General features: G+C 46.2%; 1 protein-coding gene across 2 annotated transcripts in view; it reads left to right on the forward strand.

Annotated features, from left to right (window-relative positions):
- Positions 1-20,733, forward strand: part of vps13d (vacuolar protein sorting 13 homolog D) — a 60,825-nt gene extending 40,092 nt beyond the window's left edge. For both annotated transcript variants that reach the window (XM_036534436.1, XM_036534437.1), the window contains 9 exons: positions 466-562; positions 1,323-1,471; positions 2,111-2,245; positions 2,849-3,016; positions 8,881-9,013; positions 10,925-11,120; positions 17,355-17,486; positions 19,814-20,054; positions 20,270-20,733. In XM_036534436.1, the coding sequence (XP_036390329.1) occupies positions 466-562; positions 1,323-1,471; positions 2,111-2,245; positions 2,849-3,016; positions 8,881-9,013; positions 10,925-11,120; positions 17,355-17,486; positions 19,814-20,054; positions 20,270-20,401 (1,383 nt within the window). In that variant the 3' untranslated portion in view covers positions 20,402-20,733. The remainder of the gene's footprint in view (positions 1-465; positions 563-1,322; positions 1,472-2,110; positions 2,246-2,848; positions 3,017-8,880; positions 9,014-10,924; positions 11,121-17,354; positions 17,487-19,813; positions 20,055-20,269) is intronic.
- The last annotated feature ends 5,595 nt before the right edge of the window (positions 20,734-26,328 follow it).

Raw genomic sequence — 26,328 nt, forward strand, 5'->3', positions numbered from 1 at the left:
ATACTTTTGAGACTAAAACAAAGAGAAACATAGTTACTTCATGCTCAAGTGAACATAGAGCTCAACACTGTCTTAAAAAAGCAACATGAGCTTAAAATATAGCGATGGCCCTTAAGAGCAATATCAACACGCATTGTACTCCCATGTTCATAATAGCTAACAATGATGTGAATGAGCAGATTTACACTATATAGGTTGAAGGGATCAGGTGCATGCTTGGAAAAGGGCAGGCACAAGTTCTGGCAACAAACCTGAACACGTATGTTGTCAATATCAGAATGTGTTGAGCAGTTCTTCTGCTGTGAGATGTGGTAACTACAGTAACTACACTAATAGTTTGAGTGTGTGCTTGATGAAGTGTAATCGGAGATTTGAATACACCAGGTAGCGTCACCCATATGAAAAGGTAGTCGTTGAATAGGCACATTGCACTGGCAGAGGGTAACCATGTCGCTCCTCTCTCAGCACCTGATGGTCACAGCCCGACGGTTCACGGTCATCATCGAGGAGAAACTCCTGCTCAAGCTCCTCAGCTTCTTCGGTTACGGCCAGTCAGAGGCAGGTGCGTGAGATCCCGAGCTCCCCTGGAGAAATGAGCCAGGCCCACAGCGACAAGTCTGAGCTCATTTGAATATTGCAGCACTGTGGATTGGTGTGTGGTGAAAGGTAAACTTTAGATAAGGGCCATTCAAAGGAGCGTTGTTATTTCAGCTTTTCAAAGGTGATGAAGTATTACTGTTATCGCGGTTCCTGAGCCAGGCGAATGGAATATTATTAAATCATTTGGCTGAGGCTTGCTTAGCTGTCTAAAGGGCAGAAAGGCTTTTCAGCGAAAATGACCTGGAGGTTATTGTAAATGTGAAAAGGATTTCAAAAATACCCTAGGGACAGTGTACACCAAGTTCATACCAGGTAAAGGCTGCTTAAAGGGCAGCTTTTTACACTTTGTTCTGGATAAGCTGTAGCTTCAAGCTAGTGCGCTGTGTTGTTGAACATAATCCTTTCTTGTACGAAAGAGCTGTAACAGATATGCCTATAATGAGATTATTATTTGATGTGCGTTTCTTGTGAAGCCGTTACATTAGCAGAGTCGCCTTACCTTGTGTGTGTTAAATATGCAGGTTGATCTGATCTCTTCCTGGTGGGGTGAGCTTGAATTCAGGTGGAGTTGCGGAAGAGAAAATGGAGATTGTGAATTACATGGGTGGTTTTAAGTGATGGTAATGGTTCTTAGCCTTACTCATCGTGTGTGTGTGTGTGTGTGTGTGTGTGTGTGCGCGCGCACGCCTGTGTGTGTTGGTGTGTGCATATATCTATTTCAGAGCTGGAGAAGCTGGATGAAAACCTGTATGAGAAGTCGAGTGAGGATGCAGGGACACCAAAGCGATATTACTTTGAGAACCTAAAGATCAGTCTTCCCCAGGTCAAACTGAGTGTCTTCACCTCTCACAAACTCCCTCCTGACCTCAAGGTACCAGAGGACTAACAGTGTGTCTCTACCTATACTTCAGTGAAATTGTTCTAATTGCATCACGCGTATCTTTGAGTGGAGAAAGAAACATATTTCTTAATGTAATCACCCCCTCATTCTGCCCAAGTTCATTTACCGACACTTCCACTTTCAGTCACAAGGGGGTGCAATGACCTTGTTTTTCTACAACTATGAACAAGATTACATGTTGCAGGTATATATAACTGTTACCTTCAAGTAGGGTCAACAGCATACAGATGTATGTTCTGCTGCTGCATTTATATTCCATATATGCATGTAAGTATTCAAATGTCAGTCCACTATGAGGCATATTCTGTATTCAGATTGAACACATATTCAAGGTAGGCATGAGAACATTCTGTCTGGTGGTTGTGCAAAAGGATTTGAGCTGAACTTACTGACTGGAGCTGCGAGTTTTATGCATAAAGTAACCCCAATTCCCGAGATTAATTCTTATAGTTTTAGAACTGCTGGAATTGTACCGCATCCTTTCCCACAGTTGTCTTATCGATAAATTTTACTGGAATGAGTTCCTGCATCATCTGCTGTGAGATCCTGTATAGGCTGTTATGAGTTACTGTATTGGCTCAGCCTCAGTATGGTCTGTTTTGTGTGCAGGCCCTGAAAGGCACGCTGGGAATCCCACTGATTAGGTTTGAGGATGCTGTCATTAACATGTACCCGTACACACGGGTCCACCCATACGAGACCCAGGAGATCATTGTCAACGACGTCCTCAAGCACTTCAGAGAGGTGAGCCCGTCCACACAATCAGTAGGCTGCATTCCCAGACACCGCAGTTTGACTTTGCGCATATTACACCTGGACACAGTAAGCCCTCATTTGCATTGCAGCTGCTACAGGTGGTCCTGGACAGGTGGGGTGGGGTGCAGTGCCTCAGTAGCAGCCACTACAGACTGAGGTTTCATTCAAGTGTTCATAAGCAACTCTTATTTGGGAGAGACAACAAAGCATTTTTACACTAAAATGTTTATGAACTGTTGGAGTTAAACATGCTTACAGAGTACTTGAATGGAGTGCTTGAATGGATACACTTCTGTTCTTTTGTGCTGGGAGTCATTCTGGATAAGTTTGTCTGCTAAATGTATGCAATGTAATATAAGATACTGTGTCTTCAGCTTGACCTGTTCACTGTGATAATTAATATTCCAAAATATTCTGAACAATTCCCCTTCATACACATAAACAGTAATAAGGGCCACTTGATAACACTGCATGTATGCACAGCAGATAATGCTCGGGCTGCTAAGGATTCGAGATTCAAGGAAGGACAGAACACTCTGTGACAGGTTTACTGGACGGCTGTCCCATGTCACATGTCCCCCTCTGTCTCAGGAGCTCATCAGCCAGGCTGCTCAGATCCTGGGCTCCGTGGACTTCCTGGGGAACCCCATGGGGTTGCTGAACGACGTCACCGAGGGCGTGTCCGAGCTCATCAAGTATGGCAACGTGGGCGGCCTCATCCGCAATGTCACCCACGGTGTCTCCAACTCGGCTGCCAAGGTAGGCACTGCCACTGTGCAGGGTGAGGGACACGCGGGGGCGCGTGTCCATCCTCATGTGCATCTGTCCTAAAGCAAGCCCACCTACTGCTCGAACGTGCATCTGTCTTCACCTGTGTCTTGTCTCTCATGGACTTGTCCTCACATGTCTGACCCCACGGTTAGGGTGTGAGAATTGTCCTCTCACCGCATGATGGCTTGTAAAATGAACTCCAGATTCACAGCTCGTTCCAAATTCCTCTGGCCCTTGAATTCTGGGCACAGTCACAGTTTAAGAAGCCTCACTCTAATGTTGGTCGGTGCAGATGCTCCCGGCTGCCAGACCTGAAGGTTCGCCTCCGTTTGCCAGTCCGAGGTCTCTGAGTTCAAAGCTAAATGGAGAAGAAGCTAAAAGTGCTCATTCAGTCGAGGACTCTGCTTGTTCCGTCAGCAGAGTTATCAAATGTCTTTCTAGGAACTGCATGTGTGGCAGCTGTGTTGTGTTTTTTTATGTCTTCCTGGAAAGGAGGCAGAACAGCAGACAGAGGTCACAAGGTCTGTTCTTATTAGCTAATGATCCACTGCCTTCTTTTTATGACGTATATGCAGCTATTCAGGGGACCTTATTAGAGGGCTGACGTGTTTTGGTATTGCACTTGAACAGACGCTGAGGTTGTCTTCTTGATTGAAGTTCTTGATTGATTGTCTTGGAGCCCCTTAGTGTTGGCCATGCCAGAACGCACCACTGCAAGATGTAGGCATTAAAATATGCAAGCTTCGACAGCAGGACCCAGTCACACAATTAAACTTAAAAAGTTCATCATTTAGATCAAAATCAGACCAGTTGTTTTTTACCACTTACTACATTCACACACTAAAATACACCTAACCAATCAGTGCTCTACTAAAAAAATGTCAGGTTCAGATCCACGATCTTGAATGAGCTGAGAATTGTTTGACAGCTGTTATAAGGCGCAAATTATTTTCTGGTGTGACTGCTAGCTACGCCGTGGCCGTGTCTTACGGTAACTGTTCTTAGTGTGACCAGGGCTTTGCACCTCCTGTTGGAGTGAGGCCTTGGGACGGTTGGACTGGCAGTGGAGTTCGGCCTTAGCGTGTGGTCGGGGGCCCATCAAAGCCCTTGCTCCCAGCCCCGTGGCCATGTCCCAGCATGCATCTGTGACAGCTCGCACAATCCCCGCCTTTCAGCCGCAGCCAGCTTAGTGTCAGCCATGCTACTTCGCCTGTTTTCTTCCCCTCTTCTCTCAGTGCATGCTGATTTATCTCTCTTTGTGTCGAGCAGGGAAGAGATGGCGTTTCACTTCGGTTAGCCAGCAGGTCGGATGCTACCTCTTGACCGGTCCTGGGCTGGCTTGTCTGCTGCCTCTGACTAATGGCTTAGCTGCAAGCATTTTCTCCGAAACTGCCAATCAGATGCAGCTGTGAGAGGGCAAACTTTTGTCCCTGCTTTTTCAGTGAAGCACATCTTATATTTTAATTTAATTACCTTTAAAATTCTGCTAAAATTGTCTGCAGATGAACTATCTGTAACACACAAGGAGGTGCGGCAACAAGTGGCAACTTTAATAAAACAACAGAGCCCAGATGCAGTCTAACAGCAGCATAATTTGTTCTTAACTCTGAGTATTGAATCTAACCGCATGGTATTTTTTTTGTCCATACACAATATTACAGGCTTGGTGGGCACTGAAGCGGGTAACTAATAGTGTATGAATTGTATTGTGTGAATGAAAAAAGTAACACTTTTAAAGGATGACACAGTTTCCTCAGTACTCAAAAGTATGGACTGTGTCCATTAAAGATGGGTGTCACCCAGCCTTCACTTTTCCAGTCTTGTCACACAGACTGTGCATTTGTCTTGGTAAAGTCAGGGGACACTTTTCCCTCTCTTGAAGTTTCCATTCATTCAGTGGAAAATCGAACGGGATCGTTACGCCCCTGATTCATTGGCTCTCCTGTTTTGGAAAACCCCTGTCATCGATGTTGTTTTTCAAATGGAGCCGCCAGTGCAGTTTTGTGAGCAGCAGCAAAACGCTGCTCCCTGCGCACACATTCTGATCTCCCAAGCTTTTCTCATAAAACCTCCATGCCAAGACAGCGGCCCGCCTAGTAGAAATTCCTTGCCCTAGCATTCAATGGAAATTTACTTTTCAAAATCTCATTTTAAGATGTATCCATTAAGTCCAGTGCCCAGTGGGGTTTTAATTGGATATGGTTAGGGCAAAAAGTATCCCACATTTTTCTCTTAGTCATAACACATTGGTTTGACAGTGCCTGGGGAGGGGACCTGGGACTCCATTCGACTTGTGTCCTGGAGCAGTCTGGCCTTGTGCTGGGCGTTCCCATGATGGTACTCACGTTTTCAGGCCCCGAGTGAGAAAGCCAGCCCGTTCTTTATGGGCCTGCCTGTTCGATTACTTTCACTGGGTAGCAGTGGTGCAACTTTGTCATACCTTTTACAGGTTTCCCAAGCCTTTGAATCCTGTGTGCATGCTCCCAGCCACTGAGCACTCCCCATCCTGAAAAAGAGCCCTCCATTGGCAGCATCTGTACTCAACTGTGCTGTATTGTACTGCTCTGAGGTCTGCTAACTTTATTTTGTCTACAAAAAATAAACCCAGCGCTTGACAACGTTGAGCACTTTACCACAATCATCTGTGCAATCCCTTAAATGGTCCCCTGGTTCAGTTCTGCGGCTCTTTAGCTCCAGCCACATTGTGCAAAGACTAAAATGGAACCCTTTAACATTTCCAGAACTTCTGTTTATGACCGACAGCCCATCACCCTCTCCCCTGAGAGTCCCCTCTGAGTCCCCAAAGCCTTCCTTGGCCCCCCCACCCCCAATGCACTTCGGTATAGGGGTGGGCTGTAAACTTGAAAGCATTCTCATCTTCTCCCTCTCTCCCTCCCCCGGGACTCTGTCCTAGTAAGTGTATTGGTTTAGTTTCACAGAAGAGGGAGAAGAAAAAGGAGGAGGGGGATGGGGGGGGGATGGAGGGGAGTGGGAGGGAGGGAAGAGTCGGAGCTGCCCTTCACATGAACCCAGCAGGGACTTCGCTTGACAGGGTCATCCCAAGTTCAGGCCTGGCTCTTGCTGACTCGGTGTGTGTGTGTGTGTGTGTGTGTGTATGCGAAAGGCAGAGAGAAGTGCACAGAGTGGAGCAGAGCGAATCCTGTTTACACAGCTCTCGGGGCCTGTAACACAAGCCCACTTCCAGCACACACCTGCTGGGCCTCTGAGGAGACCTCTCTGGGCAAAGTCAGGTCAGCTGCAGGGAAGGGTGAGGGCGAGGGCGGGACACGCACTTTACTAGCTGATATATTGGGCAGATGGGTGAAGTGCTGCCAACAAATCGGTTACCTCAGAACGTGTTTGGGGCTCAGCACTGCAGCATCATGGTGGGTTTCACACTTTTGGAGCTGCAGCAATGCTTTTTCCTTCACCATGCATTTAGATTTATAAACCATAGCACCTGTTCCGGGAGTTCTGCAGGATTAGAGTCTAGTTTCATTTAAAACGATGGTATGCAGAATTTCAAGGGCTGGTGGGAAAGGCTTTGGTTTGGTAGCCCAGCACAGAAATTTAAGCAAAACATTCCAGTTGCACCCATGAGACTTAATTTTAGACATAGTTAAAAATTCTCTGTGAGATTAATGGATTTGGTTTACACAAAATGATACCACACCATACGATTTAGCTAAATATCCAGCAGACCCGCGCGGCAAACTAAGAAAAAGGTCCTTAATAAATCATTAAAGAGATCTTATGTGAAGCAGACTACATTTCTGAGAATCCAAAATTCTTTTTCCGTTAGGCTGCACTGTTCCCGTGGATGTCCCTTTTGAAATGTTCAAAAGCTCTCCTCCAAAGCACAAGGGGGATGAAGGGGCTGGGGGGGCACTAACAGTGCGGTCGGAAGGCCTGCCAGAGCCTTTGATTGAGACAAATGAGAGGCAATCAGTCACACTGCACAAGTGAGCCAGTCAGCAGGGATGGCTGGCTAATCAGGCACTTCACACAGACAGCCCTGTAGGGGTCCTTTGACAGGTTAAATAGCTCCGCCCCCTTGTGTCAGGACCATGGAGTCTGGTGGGATGGTAGGGAGCTAATGAATTTAGCTGGGTGGTAATTAGGAGGCGGATGGAAAGGGGGGTTCAGCATTGTGACAGGCTCCAAAATGGGGGGGGGGGGGTGATGTACAGTCATCAAAGACTGTTGGGGTTTCATGGCAACAGGCGAGTTTTAAAATGTGCTTAATGTCAAGATATGCAAGTCAATGCTCAGTGCCCTCCTCATAACAAAGGTATGTGATTGCTACAATCAATTGCCATCATAGTGCTTGGAGGTTTCCACCCTACCACCATGCTGGGGTAGGAAATCTACTCATTAACTTATCCGCAGACGTCCCATGGAATCTATTCACGATCCAGCCTCAGAAACAATGTGAAAACCGCAGCTATCATAAACGAATAGTCGCAGGCCAAGTTTTGTTTGGAAGCCATGTGAGTGTTATCCTGGGTCAGGCAGCGGTCAGCAGGGTTAAACCTGCAACAGAGAGAGGGAGGCGGATCCAGCCCTTTCCTGCGAGGAGGATCTGATGGTCGCTACACATAATGGACAGATTCTGTCCAAACCCCTTGTGTCACTGCACTGCCAGTCTTTTGTGTGCATGGCTGAAGTATAAGAGTGTAAGTTCAGGGACAGAGAGCTTTTCCTGTGTGCAGAGCAACTGCTTTGGGACTGCCCGCAGTGAGCTTGTCAAGCAAAGACACTTATTACCTAAGGAAACATTCAGGGTGCTTAAAAATCAGAATTCCTTTGATAAGGCTGTTATCTAGAGTTCAAGAGAACAGGTCAGCTGTTATCATTATTGATGAGGTCTGAGGATTTATTTTTTGGTTGTTTTTTAATAACAGAAATAGGACCTTGTGTAATTTTTCGACCTTGTTAATGGGTTTTTAATGTTCCATTGGCCTTTATTTAGTGCTGAACTTGTGACTCAGCATCTGTTGTCGGAGCTGACAAAAAAGCCTCTTAACAGCGACACTATTTGTATTTGTGCTTGAAAGCACAGACCTTTACATAATCTACTGCCTCATCATTTTTCCAATGTTCAGCAGTCTCTCTGCATTTCACTTCCAGTGGGGCTTGTTTCATTTATTTTGTCTCATATTATTTTTGAGTGTGTAAGTGTTGTAATGAAAATGAAAATGAAATGCCTGAAATTAAGTTTAGAAGCCTGACATCACCATGCCTTTCAAAATTGAAATGATCTGATTTTGTTTTGTACCATACTATCCACACCCTGAGTCCTCTTGGTTTAATATTTTATCGCATTCACTTTTGTCTATTCTTGACATCATTGAGATCTGACAACTTAAATATTTTTGATTTGGATTTTCATTCTCATGAGTTTTCACCGGCATCCTCCAAGGGTTTTCCAAAAAACAACACTTAATATTGTGTGTTGTGTATGATACTTTATTACTTTGCTTCCTTACTTTATTCCAGTCCATTGATGTGTTATTGAGTCTACTAAAATACAGGTAATACATACAACCTGGAGTTTTAACTGAATTAATGCATCATTTCACAGTTGTTTACATATTTTGTGTAAAAAGGTGGAATAACCATTGCACGATTATATTGAACCTTACTATGCACATGGCTAGGAACATAAACAGTTGAACAGTATTACTGTCAGGACTGATCAGTCAGTCAGTCAGTCAGTCAGCCAGCCAGCCAGCCAGCCAGTCAGTCTGTGAACGAGGGTGTGACAGCACCATTTGTAGGGCTGCTCCCTCCATTTGTGGCCAAAGAGGAAAAAGAAGTTGGCCAACGGCAGGATCGCTCTGTTCTACCAGTTTGCAGGAACCCTTTCAGACGGGCTGGGAAAAACCATGGACAACCGCCACCAGAGCGAGAGAGAGTACATCCGTTACCATGGAGCCACCAGCGGGGAGCACCTGGTGGCTGGGATCCACGGACTCGCACATGGTACAGAGAACACAAGGGGTTGGGGTTTGTGTACTGGAGACATGCTCTACACTATGGTTGTTATTATCGTATTATTCTTTATATGACTACTTACTTATGTTTTGCCTGTTACACATATGAATGTATATGCATATACGTTGGGAACAAAGCAGCAAAATGACCAAGGCACACATTTTGTGAATGTAAAAAAGCCTTTGTTAATTAATGTGAGAATAACACAAGTACTGTGCACTCGACCTTGGAGTTAAAAATGCTAGGAAAAGTGAAATATTGACTGTATACACCATAATGTGCTTGAGCACCATATCCTAGTCCTGAATCAAGGCTAGACAACATCAGAACGCGCTCCCCAGTTATCGAATGTCCTGTTCTTTTTTCCGTATTTACAAAAGTAATCAATACACATTCGTATTCTGCAGGGGCCTGTGTTATGGTGCAGAGAGAGAAAATCCCTTAACAAGCACTATGAAACTCTGAATCAATTTAACAGCAAACGTGTCACATTTTTTCTCTTTGTTTATTGTACAAACCACATAAAGGAATTGACTTTTTGTTTGGAAGGACCTTCCTCAAGTCTGGGTCGAACGTTGAGAAAGGTCATTCTGAGTGAAACGTCGATTCGTTTATGCAGTTTGTACATTAAAGTGAGAGCACAGTTGGAACAAGTTTCTTGTGGTATTGAACCAGTGTTTTGGACATTTCAGTGCTGGTAATAACAAATGATGTCAGTGTCTTAATTAGGTTGCTCAGTCCCTGCTTCTCTATGTGGAAACTAAGTCATAAATTGACCAACTCGGAAGGCTCAGTACATAGCAAGTCTTATTGTCCATCTTGAAACAACGTGTTAATGTAATATTATTAACAAGTTTGGAGATTGTACGAAAACATTCTGTACTCATCCATCATGGAGTAGCTGTCAGTGAAAAATGCATATTATCGAATGAGGCTTTCAGGAGCTCAATTCATGCTCGCCCTCTGCACTTGTAACTCCGTGAAGGACACAGTCCCAGCTAAAATATACTGCCGTGAATGTTCACATCAGAGTTGCTGGATGTAAATGCTTCAATTAGTCTGTGTCTCTGCATTTTAAGGCTTGTTATTTTTTCTGGAAATTTCTGTGCTGTCCAGGCAGCATGCTTGTTGGCATTCAGCCAAACAGAAATGTAAATACTGATTAGTGGTTGCTGAGAGAAAGGACTTTCTGTTTATTTTTCCTTGTGTCTGAGCCTCATTTGAACCTGATCTGGGACTCTTTTTTTCCCATGAACGCTTAGATCATAATATGGTCATCCACAGATTGTTTTATCACAGTGTACTTATGTTATATCAACATACGTTGGTGTGGAGTCCCGAGTGGCTGAGGCGGCAAGACGTTTGCTTTGAATGCAGGCTCAGATCTACGGTTGGGTTTTAAGCTGGTCCTGTCATCTGCCACCAATGACAGGGATCCCACAGCAGGAGACCAAATTGGCTTCATTCTGCCAAGGATGAGGGTGGGCACTGTAGATTGGCCGGCATTCCCACCTCACACTGCTTCTGGGCACGCTGCAACTTGTTGCACACCTTTGAGCAGAATGGCACCTATCTTCCAATGAGCTCCCACTTCTTTGTAGTGCATTGTGGGACTTAGAGTGTGCAAAGTAGACACTGTTTGCATGTCCAATTGGTGATTCCAAAGAGGGTTGCAAAAGCACTGAAAACAAGGTGGCAGCAAGTGGCGAAAGGTCATGTAGTGAAAAATGTGCACCATGCTGGCATTGGGAAGTGCAGATTTTGGAGCTCTGTCCTGTGGGTAACAGTGTAGGTGTAGTAACAGTGTTCAGGGGGTTACTGTTTCTGTGGGTTACGGTGTTTCTGTGGGTTACAGTGATCACGTGAGTAACAGTGTGCTTGTGGCATCGTGTCATGCAGGCATCATCGGCGGCCTGACCAGCGTCATCACCTCAACGGTGGAGGGTGTGAAGACAGAGGGTGGTGTTAGTGGATTCTTCTCCGGTCTGGGGAAGGGTCTGGTTGGCACGGTGACCAAGCCAGTAGCCGGAGCCTTGGACTTCGCCTCTGAGACAGCCCAGACTGTCAGGGACATGGCCAGCCTGAGCAATCACAGGTACGAACTGGGGTCTGTGCTAGAAGTGCTTGTCACTCACATCTCTCAACTAACCATCGGGGAGCAAGGTTTCACTGACCACAAAATGAGTGGCGTTATCACCCATTATCGGACTCAAGAATTTAAATGAATCATGGGGTTTTGTAGAGCAGAGCAAAATGATTTCAACTGGTTGATATGTCAATGATTGGCAGCATATCATAGCTGTACCCTTTATGGGGTTCATGAAGACTCACTCTTTCATTTTGTTTTAAGTATAAAGCATGTGTTTTTTTGCAGGGGGAGTGATGGGTTGTGTGTCTGCTTTTTCTTTAATGTGAGGATAGCTTCTCAAGCTGGAGAACAATGGGGCTAATTCACCATTCTTCTAAGGGCAAGGTTTAGGGCACTGATCCAGTTTGAGAAAATATTTTCCAAATAAAATGGAGCAAATCTGGCTTCCAGGAAAAAATACCAAGATGCTGATCCGATGAAGTTCTTCCCCACAATGATAGAATGTCAAGTTAGGTCTGCTCTTTCCCGCGTCCATCTAAACAGAAAACTGTTATGAAAGCTTCATTTTTTTTCACACATTTTGTTTTGTTCTGCATTGATGTAGGTGTGGGGTTTAATTATCTAGAACTCAACATTTGCCAGCATCATCTGTTTTCTGTTACAGGATCGCTGTGCAGAAAAGGCAAGCGTGTCATTTAAATTATGAAACAGCTCTTTAACCGCCTGCAGCCTTTAATCTTCTGTTTGTAGGTGGCGTAGGAGAATGCATTGTGTTCGTCTTTAGGGGCACCTGTGGAGAAAGCTAGTTCAGGAGGAGGTCAGAATACACATGGCGGTAGTTTACTGCTCTTCTCCCTGCCCTCGGTCGATTCCTCAAACAGGGGATGCTACTTTGGGCTTCTGAACCCAAGTCACTGGCTTGTTTGCGATGCGGCTATGAGAGGTATCACGTAACCTGTAAAATAGGCCTTCCTGCAGCAAAAGCGGCTGTTTTGCGTCATTCAGGAATCTTACACTCGGAGCAATAACGAGACACACCAGCCGCGCTTGTAAATCCCACCTGCGTTTTAATGGTACAGCTTGAAGCTGGGAGCTGCCTGGGTCGGGTTGCACTCTAATTAGTGTCTAAAGTAGGGCCGGTAATGATCCGGACTGCAGGACAATGGGGCTCTGTAACTCTTACCCGCTGCGTTAAAAGCGAAAAAGAGGGTGGAAAAAAAAAAGGTGGAAGAAAGGCGACCTAGGTGTAAAACCCGGCCGAATCGAAAGCGTCTGAACTTTGATTTCCAGCCTGAACCCCGCCGGTCGTATTACAGAAGGTGTCTGGTATGCGCAGCCATTTGTTGTGCAGTTGCCCACGTACACGTGAGGCAGCCAGGCGTCTTTTTGGAAGGGGGGGGCCTGCGGCGGCGGCGCGGCTGTGGGTTTTTTGGTCTGGAGGGAATGAGAGGGTTTCCTGTCCTCTGCAGCGGGTCCCAGGGGCTGTCAGCACGGAGGGGGAGGTGCGCGCAGGAAAGGGACCTCCTGGTGAACCGTGCTGCTGTGAGCGAGGCCGTGGGGGTGGGTGGGGAGGTGGGGAGGTTGGGGGGGGGTTCGCCGGAGCGTGCCTGCAGCAGTGTGCCTGGGAGTTCAGCCAGAGTTCACCCAGGGAATGTGCAGGATCTACTGCCTGCACTGGGCACTGTCCTGGCACACTCGCACGTACACATGCACTCGCATACACACATATTCGCACACAGACACACACACGTACACTTGCACACATTCACACACGCTCACATGGACACGCATAAAGTCACATACATTCACACATACTCACACACTCAAGCACGCTTACACGCTCACATACTCACACACATATACACTCTCATACTCGAATACTCATACACACTCACATTTACACATGCAATTGTACACTCTGTCTCTCGCTCGCGCACACACACGCACACACACACACACACACACACTAGAACTATCTTGTTTTTGTGATAACACACCAGGATCAACAAACTTGAGGTCAAGAAAGAAAAATGACTTTTGCGTCAGTTATAATTCTTCAGACCTTTGTCAGAAGAGGATCCACACTCGCGCTGTCATAGAGATTGATTTTTTTATGTTTGTTTTTTTGCCTCCTGCTCTGAGTAACTTGTTGAAAGTAAGCACCGTTTCACTTTTCAGTTAAGCCTCCTTCTGCTGCAGTTGTCCCTTGTTATTTTTGCTGATTCCGTGCAATCCTGCATCTGACATTATGTTGAATAACATTTAAAAGGTGGTGTTGCTTTTGGACCGTGTGGAATGGCAACTAGAATTTCCTTAGAATAACATTCTGGATTATATAATCACCGCGCTGTCATTCAGCCTGTCAAAATCGACCCCGCGGCCGTCCTCCTCTCCTCTCCTCCTACATACGCCCCTCCATCTGCGCTCTCGCGTCGCAAACAGGAAATAAACAAGTAAATGAAAAGCAGACATCCGTGCGGGCCTGGGCAAGGGGGATTGTGGGATTGCCCACACTCCCTCTGCTCCCCTGCCCTGCTCGTGAACTTTCCCTCCCCCCAGACCCCCCCCCCCCCCCACACCACCCTCGCCCTCGCCCGCCCCTCCCTCCAGAGCAACCCAGGCATCCGTCCAGGGTCAGCTCCATTACAGTCCCAAAACAAAGGGTGAGAAGAAGGGGGGTTGGGGGCGGTGGGGTGGGGGCTTGGGGGGTGCAGCAGGTTCCACCAAATAAGCGTTTGCCCCCTCAGCCCACCCCTCCCTCCTCCCTGTGCTGTCAGTTTAGATGGAAATCCAGAGCTCTTTGTGTAATGTGCTCTACCTCACGGCAGTGCCGAAGGTCTGCCTTTGTGAAGGAGCAGCCCAGCCCTATGCTCGGAGTGGGCCTGTCTCACGAGAGCTGTCCTGCGTAGTGTGACTGTGCACCAGTCCTGAATGCTCCCCTTTTTTTCGATTAGATTTATTTGCCTAACACACTCAATTCCCCAGGGCGACTTGCTTAGTTCACATTGTTACACATTATCCATGTATACAGCACAGTATTCACTGGAGTGACTGAGGTTAATAACCAGGCTCAAGGGTACAGCAACCCACCCTGGAACAGAACCTGCTGCTTTCTGCTTGCAAGAGTGGCTCCCTATTAAATTTGCCACACTGCCGTAGGTGTCGGCCGTTTAATATGGAACTGTAATGTGCATCTTCGTGAAATGAGCACTGTAGTTCACAATTAGTGCCGCTGTAGGCCTTCGGCTGGTTATTTTGTACAAATTTAAATGTGCTTTTATTGCAGCCGGTCGCATACAGAGGAAGATGCAAATGACCATTTAAGAAGAGAGAGGTAAAAAATAGCACGCGTTTTATTGAGAGGTGAAGATACGATCAGTTTACATTTAAATACTTGCCCGGAGTTTGAACCTGAATCGAGAACTTCAGCAATTCCGAAGTGGAATTTGCCAGTGAAATTGCAGGACTGGGAACAGTAAGATACGATTGTGCCTCCGGTCGACTCCACGGGATAAATACCAGACATGCAAATGAGGTGTCTTGCCGCAAGCCATGCGAGCGGTGCACGGGTACGGGGCGGGAGTGCGTTTGAAACTGATAGCGGCCGCGTCTGAACCACGCGTCTCGCCCGTGTTACTTAGATAAGAGCCTGGCGAGGATCAGAGCGGCAGCAGCGTGTGCTCTCCCTCTCGCTCCCCCCCGCACGCCCTCGCACCGTGTCAAAAACTCGGGGAACAGAGGCAAGGCTGAAGCCCCGTCTGCTCGTTCCTGTCCCAGGGATGGCAGCAAGAGTCTGGGGTCCAATCCCTGGGCCTGACCCGGAGCTGAACCCTATTGTTCTGCCACTCCAGAGGAGCGTGGGCCACTGTGACAGAGAGGGGGGTGTTGTGGGGGGGGTGGGGGGGGGGGATTGAGCTGAGAAAAGGAGAACATGTTAGGAGCCCCCCAGATGTCTCTTCACAGTGCTAATCAAGGGCCTGGAAGAGTGTTAAGATTGGTGAATGCTGGTCCTGTAACAATGAAAAAGAAATTTGTGTGTTATTTCTCCTTACCGATGCCTCTGCACTGCACTGTAGATACAGATGGAAACACAGACGAGCATGATCTTTTTCCTGGTCATGTGTGAAACCAGAATCCCTTAATATTGTTGTATTGTTGCAGAATTTTGTTTGTTGGCTTCGTGCCGCAGTTTTTCAGTACCGTGCCTTCCCTTAGCTCAATTTCTATGGGAGAACAAATCGGGAACCGTATTTTCACAAAGTCCGAGGCGTCTCCAGTGCCCCCGGCAGCAGGCTCGCCAGGGGGCTCCCCTCAGATGAGCAGTGGCAGCTGTGGGCGCCAGCCGCCCCCATCCCCCGCCCCCCCAGGTCCAGGGAGAAACGCGCACGCCAGCGCAGGCCTCAGCACACTGCCGTCTTTGTGAATCAACTGGAAACCATCAGCTCTAATCAAATGACCGCGGGCCCAGATTCAAGCCAGATGTAGGAATTCCAGCCCCGGCTCGGCCCAGCGGTGGCAGCCAGGAAAAGAGGTCATCCACAGGAGACGCGAGACCCGAGCTCCGGCTTGGCACCAGCACCGGCGCCGACCGGCCCGTTTTATCCGCCTGGCCCGGGCCGCCGTGACCTCTTCACCCCGCAGAGCCCCCGGCGCACAAAGCTGCAAGCCGTTCTCCCCCGACAGGCTGGTTTTGTGATTTTAATTACGAGCGCTAATTGGGACGGTATGCGGGGATCATCGTGAAATAGTTACACGGAGCGTCTCCTCTTGCTGGAAGACACCGCATGCCCCATATGCTTGTAAGACTTTCAGATGAATTGCTAACATCATAGATCTGTCTAATCGGTGTTGCAGATGTCAATTAGATAATTCCCTGACCTCGTAGTCAAGCTTCCATAAATCTGCATTAATATATACTGTACCTTACTTAAGTCATTCCCAGCCCTAATAAAAAAAAGCTCATAAATTTTGGTGGCTGGAAAAACTGCAAAACAAACGCTGTGACAATCCCCTAGTCCCTCAGCTGAGATGTCCCCCCCCCCCTTCATATTTTTTGCGGCTTCTTTTTCCAGTAAGCCAACTTGCCTTTGCAGTGAGACAGATGTTCAAAAAGCATAAAAAATCCCCTGCAAGTGAGTGCCAGTATCGAAAGTCAAACACCATTACTCAATTAATCCCTCTTCTTTTCTGTTACGTGTCAGTGGCTCTAACCTTCACACATTCGAAATGAAATTAACTAAAATGCAATAATGAAACCCCTGTAATCCTTGCCAGGGTGCGTGGGGTCGCGCAGAGTCGGACCGATTCCATGTTTGCATATTCATTATATCTTACGCAGGCCTTCGGGCCCCGCAAAGCAGCATCGGACGCTTTCGAATCGAACGACCGCAGTGTGCTTCAGTGGAAAAAGGAACAATGAGACTGTGCTCTGAGACAGATAAATCAAAACAGAATCTGGCCGACTTCAAAAAGGGGTGTCTGCTGGGAACAAAGAGAGCTATTTGTAGTGCGGTGTTTTATATAACTGCATGTGTTTGAATAATCATGAGGTTGATTGCTGTTATTTCTTTCAAAGGAGGTGGCTATCTCCCGTTCCTGATCAGTAGGAAATGCTTTGCGGGTAGTTTGATTAAAAAAAAAAAAAGATCTGACTTGTGTGGTGCACTCTGCACATGAAAGAACCACCTTGCTGTTTGGTAGAGTCTAACACATTTTGGTCGTGGTGCTGTTAGATGAAAGGCGTTTTGATGGAGCACCCCAATAAAATTGCCCTTGAAAAGATTACTTTGTAATGCATTCCAGTTGAGATTTATTGCTCTTTCTCTAAAGTTTGATTTGTTACCCGGCTTTTATTTTACACAGCCTGTGTGTATGTGCGTGCATGCATGTGTGTTCAAGTATGTTGACAATATGTGTCTGCTGGACTAATCATCTTGGGCCACAAGCCCTCAAAGTGAACATGCGCATTGGATTTGAAGGGATGGGATTTGCTGCGTCTGATTTGTGTTGTAGTTGTTTCCTGCTGTGTCTGGAGATGGTGGTGGGACTGTGGTTTCGTGTCGTGTTGTGATACTTGCAGACCTATTAAATCACCACATCCCCTTCAGAGGAAAAGAACTAGTCTAACGATGGGCTAACAATGCTAACTGAAGTAGCCTGACATGAGAATTTTAGAGTATGGCCGCTGTTTTAACATACGCATATGTGTACATGCGTGCGTGCATGTGTGTGTGTACACAGGCTGAGCGTCCAGCGGGTGAGGAAGCCTCGCTGCTGCAAAGGGCCCCAGGGTCTGCTCCCTCGCTTCTCCGCCATGCAGGCCGACGGACAGGAGCAGCTCTTCCGCCTCACCGACAACATCCACTCTGAGTTGTGAGTACAGACACGCTTCCCGCCGCTCTCCCAACACTGACGCGGGGGTTACGCTGCCGCCCTGGTGGCCAGACGGTGGCAGCTTCACATCCATGACCTTAACCTGCATTGCTTCCGCACGTCCCTAGCTGGGTAGTATGCAACATAAAAGATTTTCAGTAAGGGTGTCCTTAACAAAGGTGTCTGTTAGTCAGTTAATGGCAATTAAACAAAGGCAGTAACCTGCAATGGAAGAGTGTGAGGAGCAATGTCAGGTCAACAGGTCAGTGTATAAGACTGTCAAATCTGGGTCCTTGTAGCGTTTTTATGGACAGTTTGGATGGGTATTTGCGCACAGCTGAAACTGTCACGTTTTCAGGGAGCACAGATAGTAAAGTCACATAAAAACAGTTGTGCAAGTTGCAGAAACATCTCATGACTTACCCTGTGAGGCAGGATGTATGTTTGAGATCTGTGTGTGTGAAAGCGCCTCTCTAGTAGAGATTTTTGAGTTATAAGTTAGTAATTGATTCCAAGAACAGATTAGTACTTTCCCTGAGTGTGACGCTGTGTTTGAATAAAATAACTTGGGTCTAATGAGCTAGTGAGTGTGGAAGAAGTTGTATTAAGGAACAAGGTATGTGACAGCATGTGACGGGACTGGTTTTCCTCCATCAGAACCGTGTTCCGAAATAAAGGCATTGCAGGTCAGGTTTGTGTCAGCAGTATTTGTGTTGGTCGTCTTTCAGCGCACTGTAATTACTTAAGCGTGTTCTTGAGGGGGAAAGTACAGGCAGTCAGCTTTCTCTTTGGAGGTCGTGCAGTCTGAGCTGAAGGAGGTCTGCTTGTTTATCTGTTACAACCACAAACAGAGTACCTTCTGGTTTAGGAATGCCTGTGTCTCTTAGAGGTGTGTATTTGTGTGTCTGTAGAAAAGTTCCTTTCTTCTGCATCAGCAAATTGCTGGAAGATGTGTTGTGCAATGGCAAATTTATTTTTGAGGGTTACTTGGGGTTATAGGTATGTATATGTATAAATATGCGCACGCACACACACACACACACACACACACAGGGCTTTAGCCTTCATTAGCAGCAGTCACGTATCCCGTATTTACAGTTCTCATCTTGTGAGGTGTTTTCAGGCATGGTTTGGTCTCGGAAGGTTGGCTTCAGAACGGCTGTGTGTCTCCATACAGGGAGCGGAGTGACCAGAACTGCGGCCACAGCTTCCCCACACTCAGCCACAGGGAACCTAAAGAGGCTGTAAATCAAACTAATTAATTTGGGAGCTGACTCAGATATCCCTGTCTGACAGAGAGGGGGATCATAAATATGTCGGAAGGTGTCGTTCTGTGGAAGGATGGTGAGGGCATGGCAGGGGGCCAGGGCGGAGCGGGACGGAAGCCGTCTGCTTTGCAGCCTGTGATCAGTGCGCTGTGTCATTAGCTCCCGGCTCTGGGTCCCTGCCCCTCTCCCAGCCGTCCTGAGAGAACTCATTTGTCACCCCGCAAGCTAATTAGTCCAGATAGGGAGACCCCCTGCCTCCACAGCCGACCTTTCACCCTCGAGGTGTTAAACGGGCAATTACTCTTTTCAGCTCCTGTGCATGTAGAGCGGCCACACTGCTGTCGGGCTCATGGCTGGGAGCATGCACGCGTGCTTGTGTGTGTGTGTTTGTGTGTTCTGTGTGTGTGCAAGTTGTGGCTGAAGGTCATTTTCCTCTCACACCACCCTCTCACCCTGCACCTTCTCCAGCCAGCATGGCGCACACAGTGCTTTGTGTGTGTGTCCACGTATGTGTGTGCGTACTTTGTACTCCAGAATCTTAGCTTGCCCACTCATCAAAAAACCAGAACCCCTGTTGCATTAGGTGCAAAGGAAACTTTTACAGTCGACCTACAGCAAACTCGCCTTGCATTCCAAAAAGCATATTTCATGGACAAGCCATCATGACTGTGCATAGTTTGCGGCTGCACGTTCATTCAACCAGAACCAAATCATGGCACCTCTCAGGAATGATATGTGGTGTTGGACAAAGAGGCTCCGTCAGTTTTGAAATAATGAAGTCTGTTTTGTTTTGAATCCCTGTCAGCTGCATTTTCCAAACTCTGGCTTCTTGGTTCATGCTTGGATTACATTCCTGAGTCGGTGCTGAGTCGCGGCCGTAGCGGAGCGCTCCAATATTCCCCTGCGCTGCTTAATTACTCAGAACATTTCCTTCTGCCAGCTTTCAGCAACACTCACAGAGGAAACTCACTTTTTATTGTGTTTTACAATGTGCTATGCACATGTCTGAATGTCCTGACTTTGTTCAATTCCCTCCCTGTCTCCTCTCCTGGCCTCCAGCTTTATCGCCGTGGAACAAATCGACACGTACTGTGTGCTCATCTCCTCCAAGGTGGTATACTTCCTGAAGCCTACAGACTACGTGGACCGCGAGGCCATTTTCTTGGAGGTCAAGTACGACGACCTCTACCACTGCCTGGTCTCCAAGGATCACGGGAAGGTGTATGTGCAGCTCACAAAGAAAGCAGAGAGCACCAGTAGTGGGGTGGCTATCCCAGGCCCCTCCCACCAGAAGCCCATGGTGAGAGAGCACCAGAGGTGCCATCCAATCACATTGGAGACACGCCATTTCTGTTAGACAAACTAACTAAAGTCAATGAGATGATTTTCAGCATGCCTGCAGTTAGGGTTGTGGGTTTGCTATAGGAATGGAGAGTGTTTGAGAGATTCTTTTTTTTTTTTTCTTTGCGTGTTTCTTCACGCAACCTTTGAGCTGATGTCCATTTTGTGCTGCAGGTTCACGTGAAGAGTGAAAGCCTTGCCGTCAAGATCTCTCAAGAAATCAACTACGCCAAGAGTCTGTACTACGAGCAGCAGCTCATGTTGCCGCCCAATGAAAGCGAGGATCACCTGCTGCTGGACGCCTAACTGACCAATCAGCGGCAGACAGGTTTTTTTTCTGTACAGGAAGCAATCGGTACAGGAAGCAATGGTGGCATTCCCTGAACGTATCTAATTGCTAGAAAAATAACATTATATAAGGGAGAACTGCCTAAAACTATGAGTTAAAGTATGAAGGGACTTCATTTTGAATGCAAAATAATGTGTTTGGTATCATACAAGTCCCAAGAAGCACAGCTGTGTAATATAAAAATATGCAACTAGTATTATTTTATCAGGTTCTATACATGTAGAGCAACATAAGAGAGGACTACAAAGATATTTTATTTTACAGAGATGTTTATAAAACTGCTGGTTTGTGTGGGATATATATATATATATATATATATATATATATATATATATATATATATATATATATATATAGTGCTTTATGGTTACATGCACATACATGTACACAGACATGTACAAGGACACACAGTATGTATATACACGGTGTAGCACTACCAGTCATGTACATATCGAGGATGGAGGTTTATATGAATTCAGATGGATCTGGGAATGCTGTATAAAACTGCCTTTAATTAAAATTCTCTCTATTTTTTTTTCTTTGTGTATAATAGTACTTGCTGGTTGGAGCCGTAAAATGAATTGCACTGATAGTGATGTGGGAGACACCGCAGCTGCTCTTTCCACCCACCCGAGTGATCAGACTCACACACACACTCACACACACACAACCACACACACATACATACACACAGTACATGTGCATGCACACATACAGACACACAAACACACACTGCACGAAACTGACCCTGCATATTCTGGCCCAATTTAGACCAGTAGATCGTGGGTGTGTGTTTACAGTAGGGTTCTTTTTATATGTATTTTTAAAATAAAAAATAAACGCTCTCCTTTTTACCCTGCCCTATGTATGTTGCAAGGCAGGGCCATGGCTCTCTGTTACCAACCCTCCCCTCCATAAGAGCCATGAAACACAGACAAAAAAAAACGCTTCCTGTTGATTTGACCAAAAAATAAGAGGAATATTCAGTGACCAGAACATCTCCCTCTAGCTGAAGCGTCAGAGCTTTGCAATGTCAGATATCTACATTTGTGCCTTTCATTAACACAGTGCGATATTACAAGCTGGCTGTTAATTCATACCAAAAAAATGCTGTGTTGCTTTCCAGGGCTCCTAAACACCTTTCTTTTTAATTATTCTCCACACAGACCACCCTCCACCCTTTGTCACATTGCTGATCCTAAGTCTTTTTCACGATTGGCATTCTTGCATGTTTATTACATGATTCAGGCGAACAGTGGTATCACTTCACCCCTCCCTCAGCAGTAATGAGCCCCAGCTTCAGCTCAACCGCTTCAGCGCTCTCTTTAAACTGGCCACACCAGCGGACGGCCTCTGACTCCCTGTCGCTGACTAGCAGCCGCCTTGCTCTGCGCCTCTGTCAGAGGCCATGCCCAGGCCCTGTTCTCCTCTGCAGCTGCTCCATGTGCGTCGTGTTTAAAGAGGGATATTTGTTTTGAAAGCGGCCGAGGAACACCAGAGTATACCCTTTGCTTCGTCCAGTGCTTGTTGAAACAGTAAAGAATGCAAATATTTGATTCCCAGTGCTTGCGATTTGCACATGTCCAGATCCCTTACGTATAAATGCCTAGCACATGTGTCTTTTTGGTTCAAAAGAGAGAAAATTGTTGTATTTTAGCTTTTCAAAATTTGGAGTACGTTCTAGTTATATTGAATAATTCTGACTGAGTGGCACTGATTGAAGGGATTTTTTTCTCACTTTCTCCCCCCCCCCCAAGAGTTAGAGTAAGATTAAATGCTGTGTTGAATAGCAGATGATGTGTATTAGCAATAACAGTAAGCTCTTGGAAGTGAACATTTTGTCAGTTTCAGTTGTGCTTCCCATACCACTGGCTCAATCTGGCGAGTTCCCTGGTGATTTGTAGAGTGTTTCCAAATATTCAGTTTGTTCCATCTTCTTTTGAATCTGTTGGATTTACAGAGTTGGTCATGTACATTTTTTTAAAAAATAAGTGAATGGTAAAACAAAGATGGCGCGGAAATGCTCCTGGAAGTGGCAGGGATTGTGGTTGTTTTGGTTGTATGTATAAAATAATTTAATCTGGTTGTGCTGCTGTGCTCCGTTCTCTTGAGGGAACGCCCCGAACACGCCCGGGACGTTTCTAGTTCATGACCCATTTTTGCTCCAGCTATCTTATCGCGTGCCGCTATCTGCCGGGCCAGTTCTGCGGAGTTCACCAGAGTTCAGGACGGTTACGCAACCAACCAGGAAGCAATTTGGCTGTAAATTATCGGCCCTGGATGGTCCTGCGGGGAATTGGCGTTTTGACTGCTTCAAAAGAGGCCCTCGCATTCTCCAGGCTCCTAACCCAATGCCTGGTGGGCTTTATAAATAACCCGAGACATAAAATACACTGTGTGAATTATGTTTCCCCTGCGCCTCTCCCTCTCCGACTGTTTGCTGAAGGGGTTCTTGGCTTTTTCAGTTTTGTTTTTCTCTTCATGAGAGCCCCTCTCCCTTGTCCTTTTTTTCCCCACTTCGAAACGCTTGTCCTCATAACCGAGGAGCCCTGAACGTAAAGGTCCCTTCACGAAGGTCCTCAGTTGTCTCTCAGGCTCCGCTGGTTGGCACAGGCAATAGCCACTGAGATTTGTTGGACTGTTTGCAGGCAGTGACTTGGCAGGGGTTTGACTCATTGTGTTGGGACAGACTGCACCGCAGCTGAGGATTGAGGGAACTGTCACCACTCTGTCACGACTTCAAATACTGGTCCTCAGACACTAGGCTGTTAAGTCCCCCTCCACCAGAGCGTGTCACCAGGCGTTTCCCCATTTCCCTGGACTCTTGGTGACGCCCACACTCTGCCCTCCCAGTTTACTTCAATCTGTCACTTCAACAAAAACAATGAGCCGCCGCAAGATCGCTGCGTACGAATAAACCAGGACCTGTCTGGCTGCGAGACGGCTTTGGTCATCCTCTGCCCATGGTTTTAAGAGCGCTGTCAGCAAGACTGCGCAGTGTGGTTGTTGCTGGGTGTCAGTCTGTTTCCAAATAGACTAAATAGACTAAATTTGACTACCACTCACTTCCCCTGTTGTGATTTGCGACCGCATTTGCTTGCGAGCCCTTGTGACATCCACATTCGCGAACCACATCGTAAACGGGGGGGGAAATCAAATGAGGAACTTGATGGCCAGATGCCTTGTCTCATGACTGTCTGGATCCCCTCTTGTCAGCGCCATTTATTTTTATTCTGAGACAGTATGAAGAAATGCATCAATGAATAAGCCCTTTCATTAAAGGGACTGCAGGTTAGAGTGTTGCATAGTACTCAAAGGACCCACCACTCGCCTAACCATGTCTTGGACTTGTTAGGAAATGTCGTTAACATAAACTAAAGCTCGCTGCTTTGTAGTAACATGACATACAACCATCAACCTCTCACAATCGGTTTAAGTCTCACCACTGACCCACTTAGCCAAGTCTGTGTATCCCTGTCTACTGATTTATGTTAAGGATATAAAAAAATGAACTTATGTTTTCTATGGTTTTAAAGTGTACAGATTATAATGCTTGATAATAAAATGAAGTGTTTAAACCGCATGCCTGTGGCTACTGCTTTTTGTGTCCTCAAATGCAACTGAATCATATTTTTGTGAGTGCTATAGTGGTAGAATTGTAAAGCCAGTCACTTCTAAGAGAATTAGGCAGTTGTTTTTATATGGTATACACTACCGTTCAAAAGTTTGGGGTCACTTAGAAATTTCCTTGTTTTTGAAAGAAAAGCAAATTTTTTGTCCATTAAAATAATATCAAATTGATCAGAAATACAGTCTAGACATGTTAATGTTGTAAATGGCTGTCGTAGCTGGAAACGGCTGATTTTTAATGGAATATATACATAGGTGTACAGAGGCCCATTCTCAGCAACCATTAGTCCTGTGTTCCAATGGCAGGTTGTGTTTGCTAATGCAAGTTTATCATTTATCATTTTAAAAGGCTAATTGATCATTAGAAAACCCTATTGCAAGTATGTTATCACAGCTGAAAAGTGTTGTGCTGATTAAAGAAGCAATAAAACTGGCCTTCTTTAGACTAGTTGAGTATCTGGAGCATCAGCAATTGTGAGTTCGATTACAGGCTCAAAATGGCCAGAAACAAAGAACTTTCTTCTGAAACTCGTCAGTCTATTCTTGTTTTGAGAATGAAGGCTATTCCATGCAATTTCCAAGAAACTGAAGATCTCGTACAACGCTGTGTACTACTCCCTTCACAGAGCAGCACAAACTGGCTGTAACCAGAACAGAAAGAGGAGTGGGAGGCCCCGGTGCACTACTGAGCAGGAGGACAAATACATTTGTTTCTAGTTTGAGAAACAGACACCTCACAGGTCCTCAACTGGCAGCTTCATTAAATAGTTCCCGCAAAACACCAGTCTCAACATCAATAGTGAAGAGGCGACTCCAGGATGCTGGCCTTCTAGGCAGAGTTGCAAAGAAAAAGCCATATCTCAGACTGGTCAATAAAAAGAAAAGATTAAGATGGGCAAAAGAACACAGACACTGGACAGAGGAAGACTGGAAAAAAGTGTTATGGACAGACGAATCTAAGTTTGAGGTGTTCGGATCACAAAGAAGAACATTCGTGAGACACAGACCAAATGAGAAGATGCTGGAGGAGTGCCTGACATCATCTGTCAAGCATGGTGGAGGCAATGTGATGGTCTGGGGCTGCTTTGTAAAGTGGGATATTTGTACAGGGTAAAAGGGATCTTGAAGAAGGAAGCCTATCACTCCATTTTGCAATGCCATGCCATAACCTGTGGACGCCGTTTGATTGGAGCCAGTTTCCTCCTACAACAGGACAATGACCCAAAGCACAGCTCCAAACTATGCAAGAACTATTTAGCGAAGAAACAGTCAGCTGGTATTCTGTCTATCATGGAGTGGCTAGCAAAGTCACCGGATCTCAACCCTATTGAGCTGTTGTGGGAGCAGCTTGACCGTATGGTACGTAAGAAATGCCCATCAAGCCAATCTTGTGGGAGGTGCTTCAGGAAGCATGGGGTAAAATCTCTTCAGATTACCTCAACAAATTGACAACTAGAATGCCAAAGGTCTGCAAGGCTGTAATTGCTGCAAATAGAGGATTCTTTGACAAAAGCAAAGTTTGAAGGATGCAATTGTTATTTCAATTAAATCATTATTTCTAACCTTGTCAAAGACTATTTCCTATTCATTTTGCTATATTATATTTCCTATTCAAACTCATTTCATGTATGTTTTCATGGTAAACAAGGAAATTTCTAAGTGACCCCAAACTTTTGAACGGTAGAGTACATAACATGGTGTCTATATGTATAACCACCAAGAGGAAGTTGGTAAAAGAAAAGATGAAAAGATGCATAGAGCTGTGAATTACAGAAAAAAAGACGTATCTAATTAGAGGCACATTGGCATGAGTATGAAGGTAAATAATTAAAAAATGTTTCCACTTGTCCTTAATATTATGTGTCCTAGCTGCTGCTAGTTATGTGCGTTGGTACAGTACACTCTGTAATTCTCACCTTCACAGCATGTCAGTGAGATTGAACTGCGCACAACCTCAGTCAAAGGGCGGAAGGCTCCCTCGGAAAGCTCTCACTCGACCCTGCGTGTCCTCCCCGATTCTAATCCTTCTTCCTGATTGGCAGGTTAATGGAGGCTCGAGGGTCTCCCCCTGGCTGGGGGGCAGTTCAGGGCCCGTTTGTCTCGCTGCCCCCCGGCACACGCCCCGCCCAGTGATGGATGGGTGCAGTGCCAACCAGGGACAGGGCCCAGCGTGCCGGGATGTCCACTCAGACAGACGAGGCCGGGGTTTCACCCAGTGCAAGCCAGAGTGCTGTCCAGAGGTCACAACAAGGAA

The sequence above is a fragment of the Megalops cyprinoides genome, chromosome 7 (genome assembly GCF_013368585.1).
Source record: "Megalops cyprinoides isolate fMegCyp1 chromosome 7, fMegCyp1.pri, whole genome shotgun sequence".
Classification (NCBI taxonomy): domain Eukaryota; kingdom Metazoa; phylum Chordata; class Actinopteri; order Elopiformes; family Megalopidae; genus Megalops; species Megalops cyprinoides.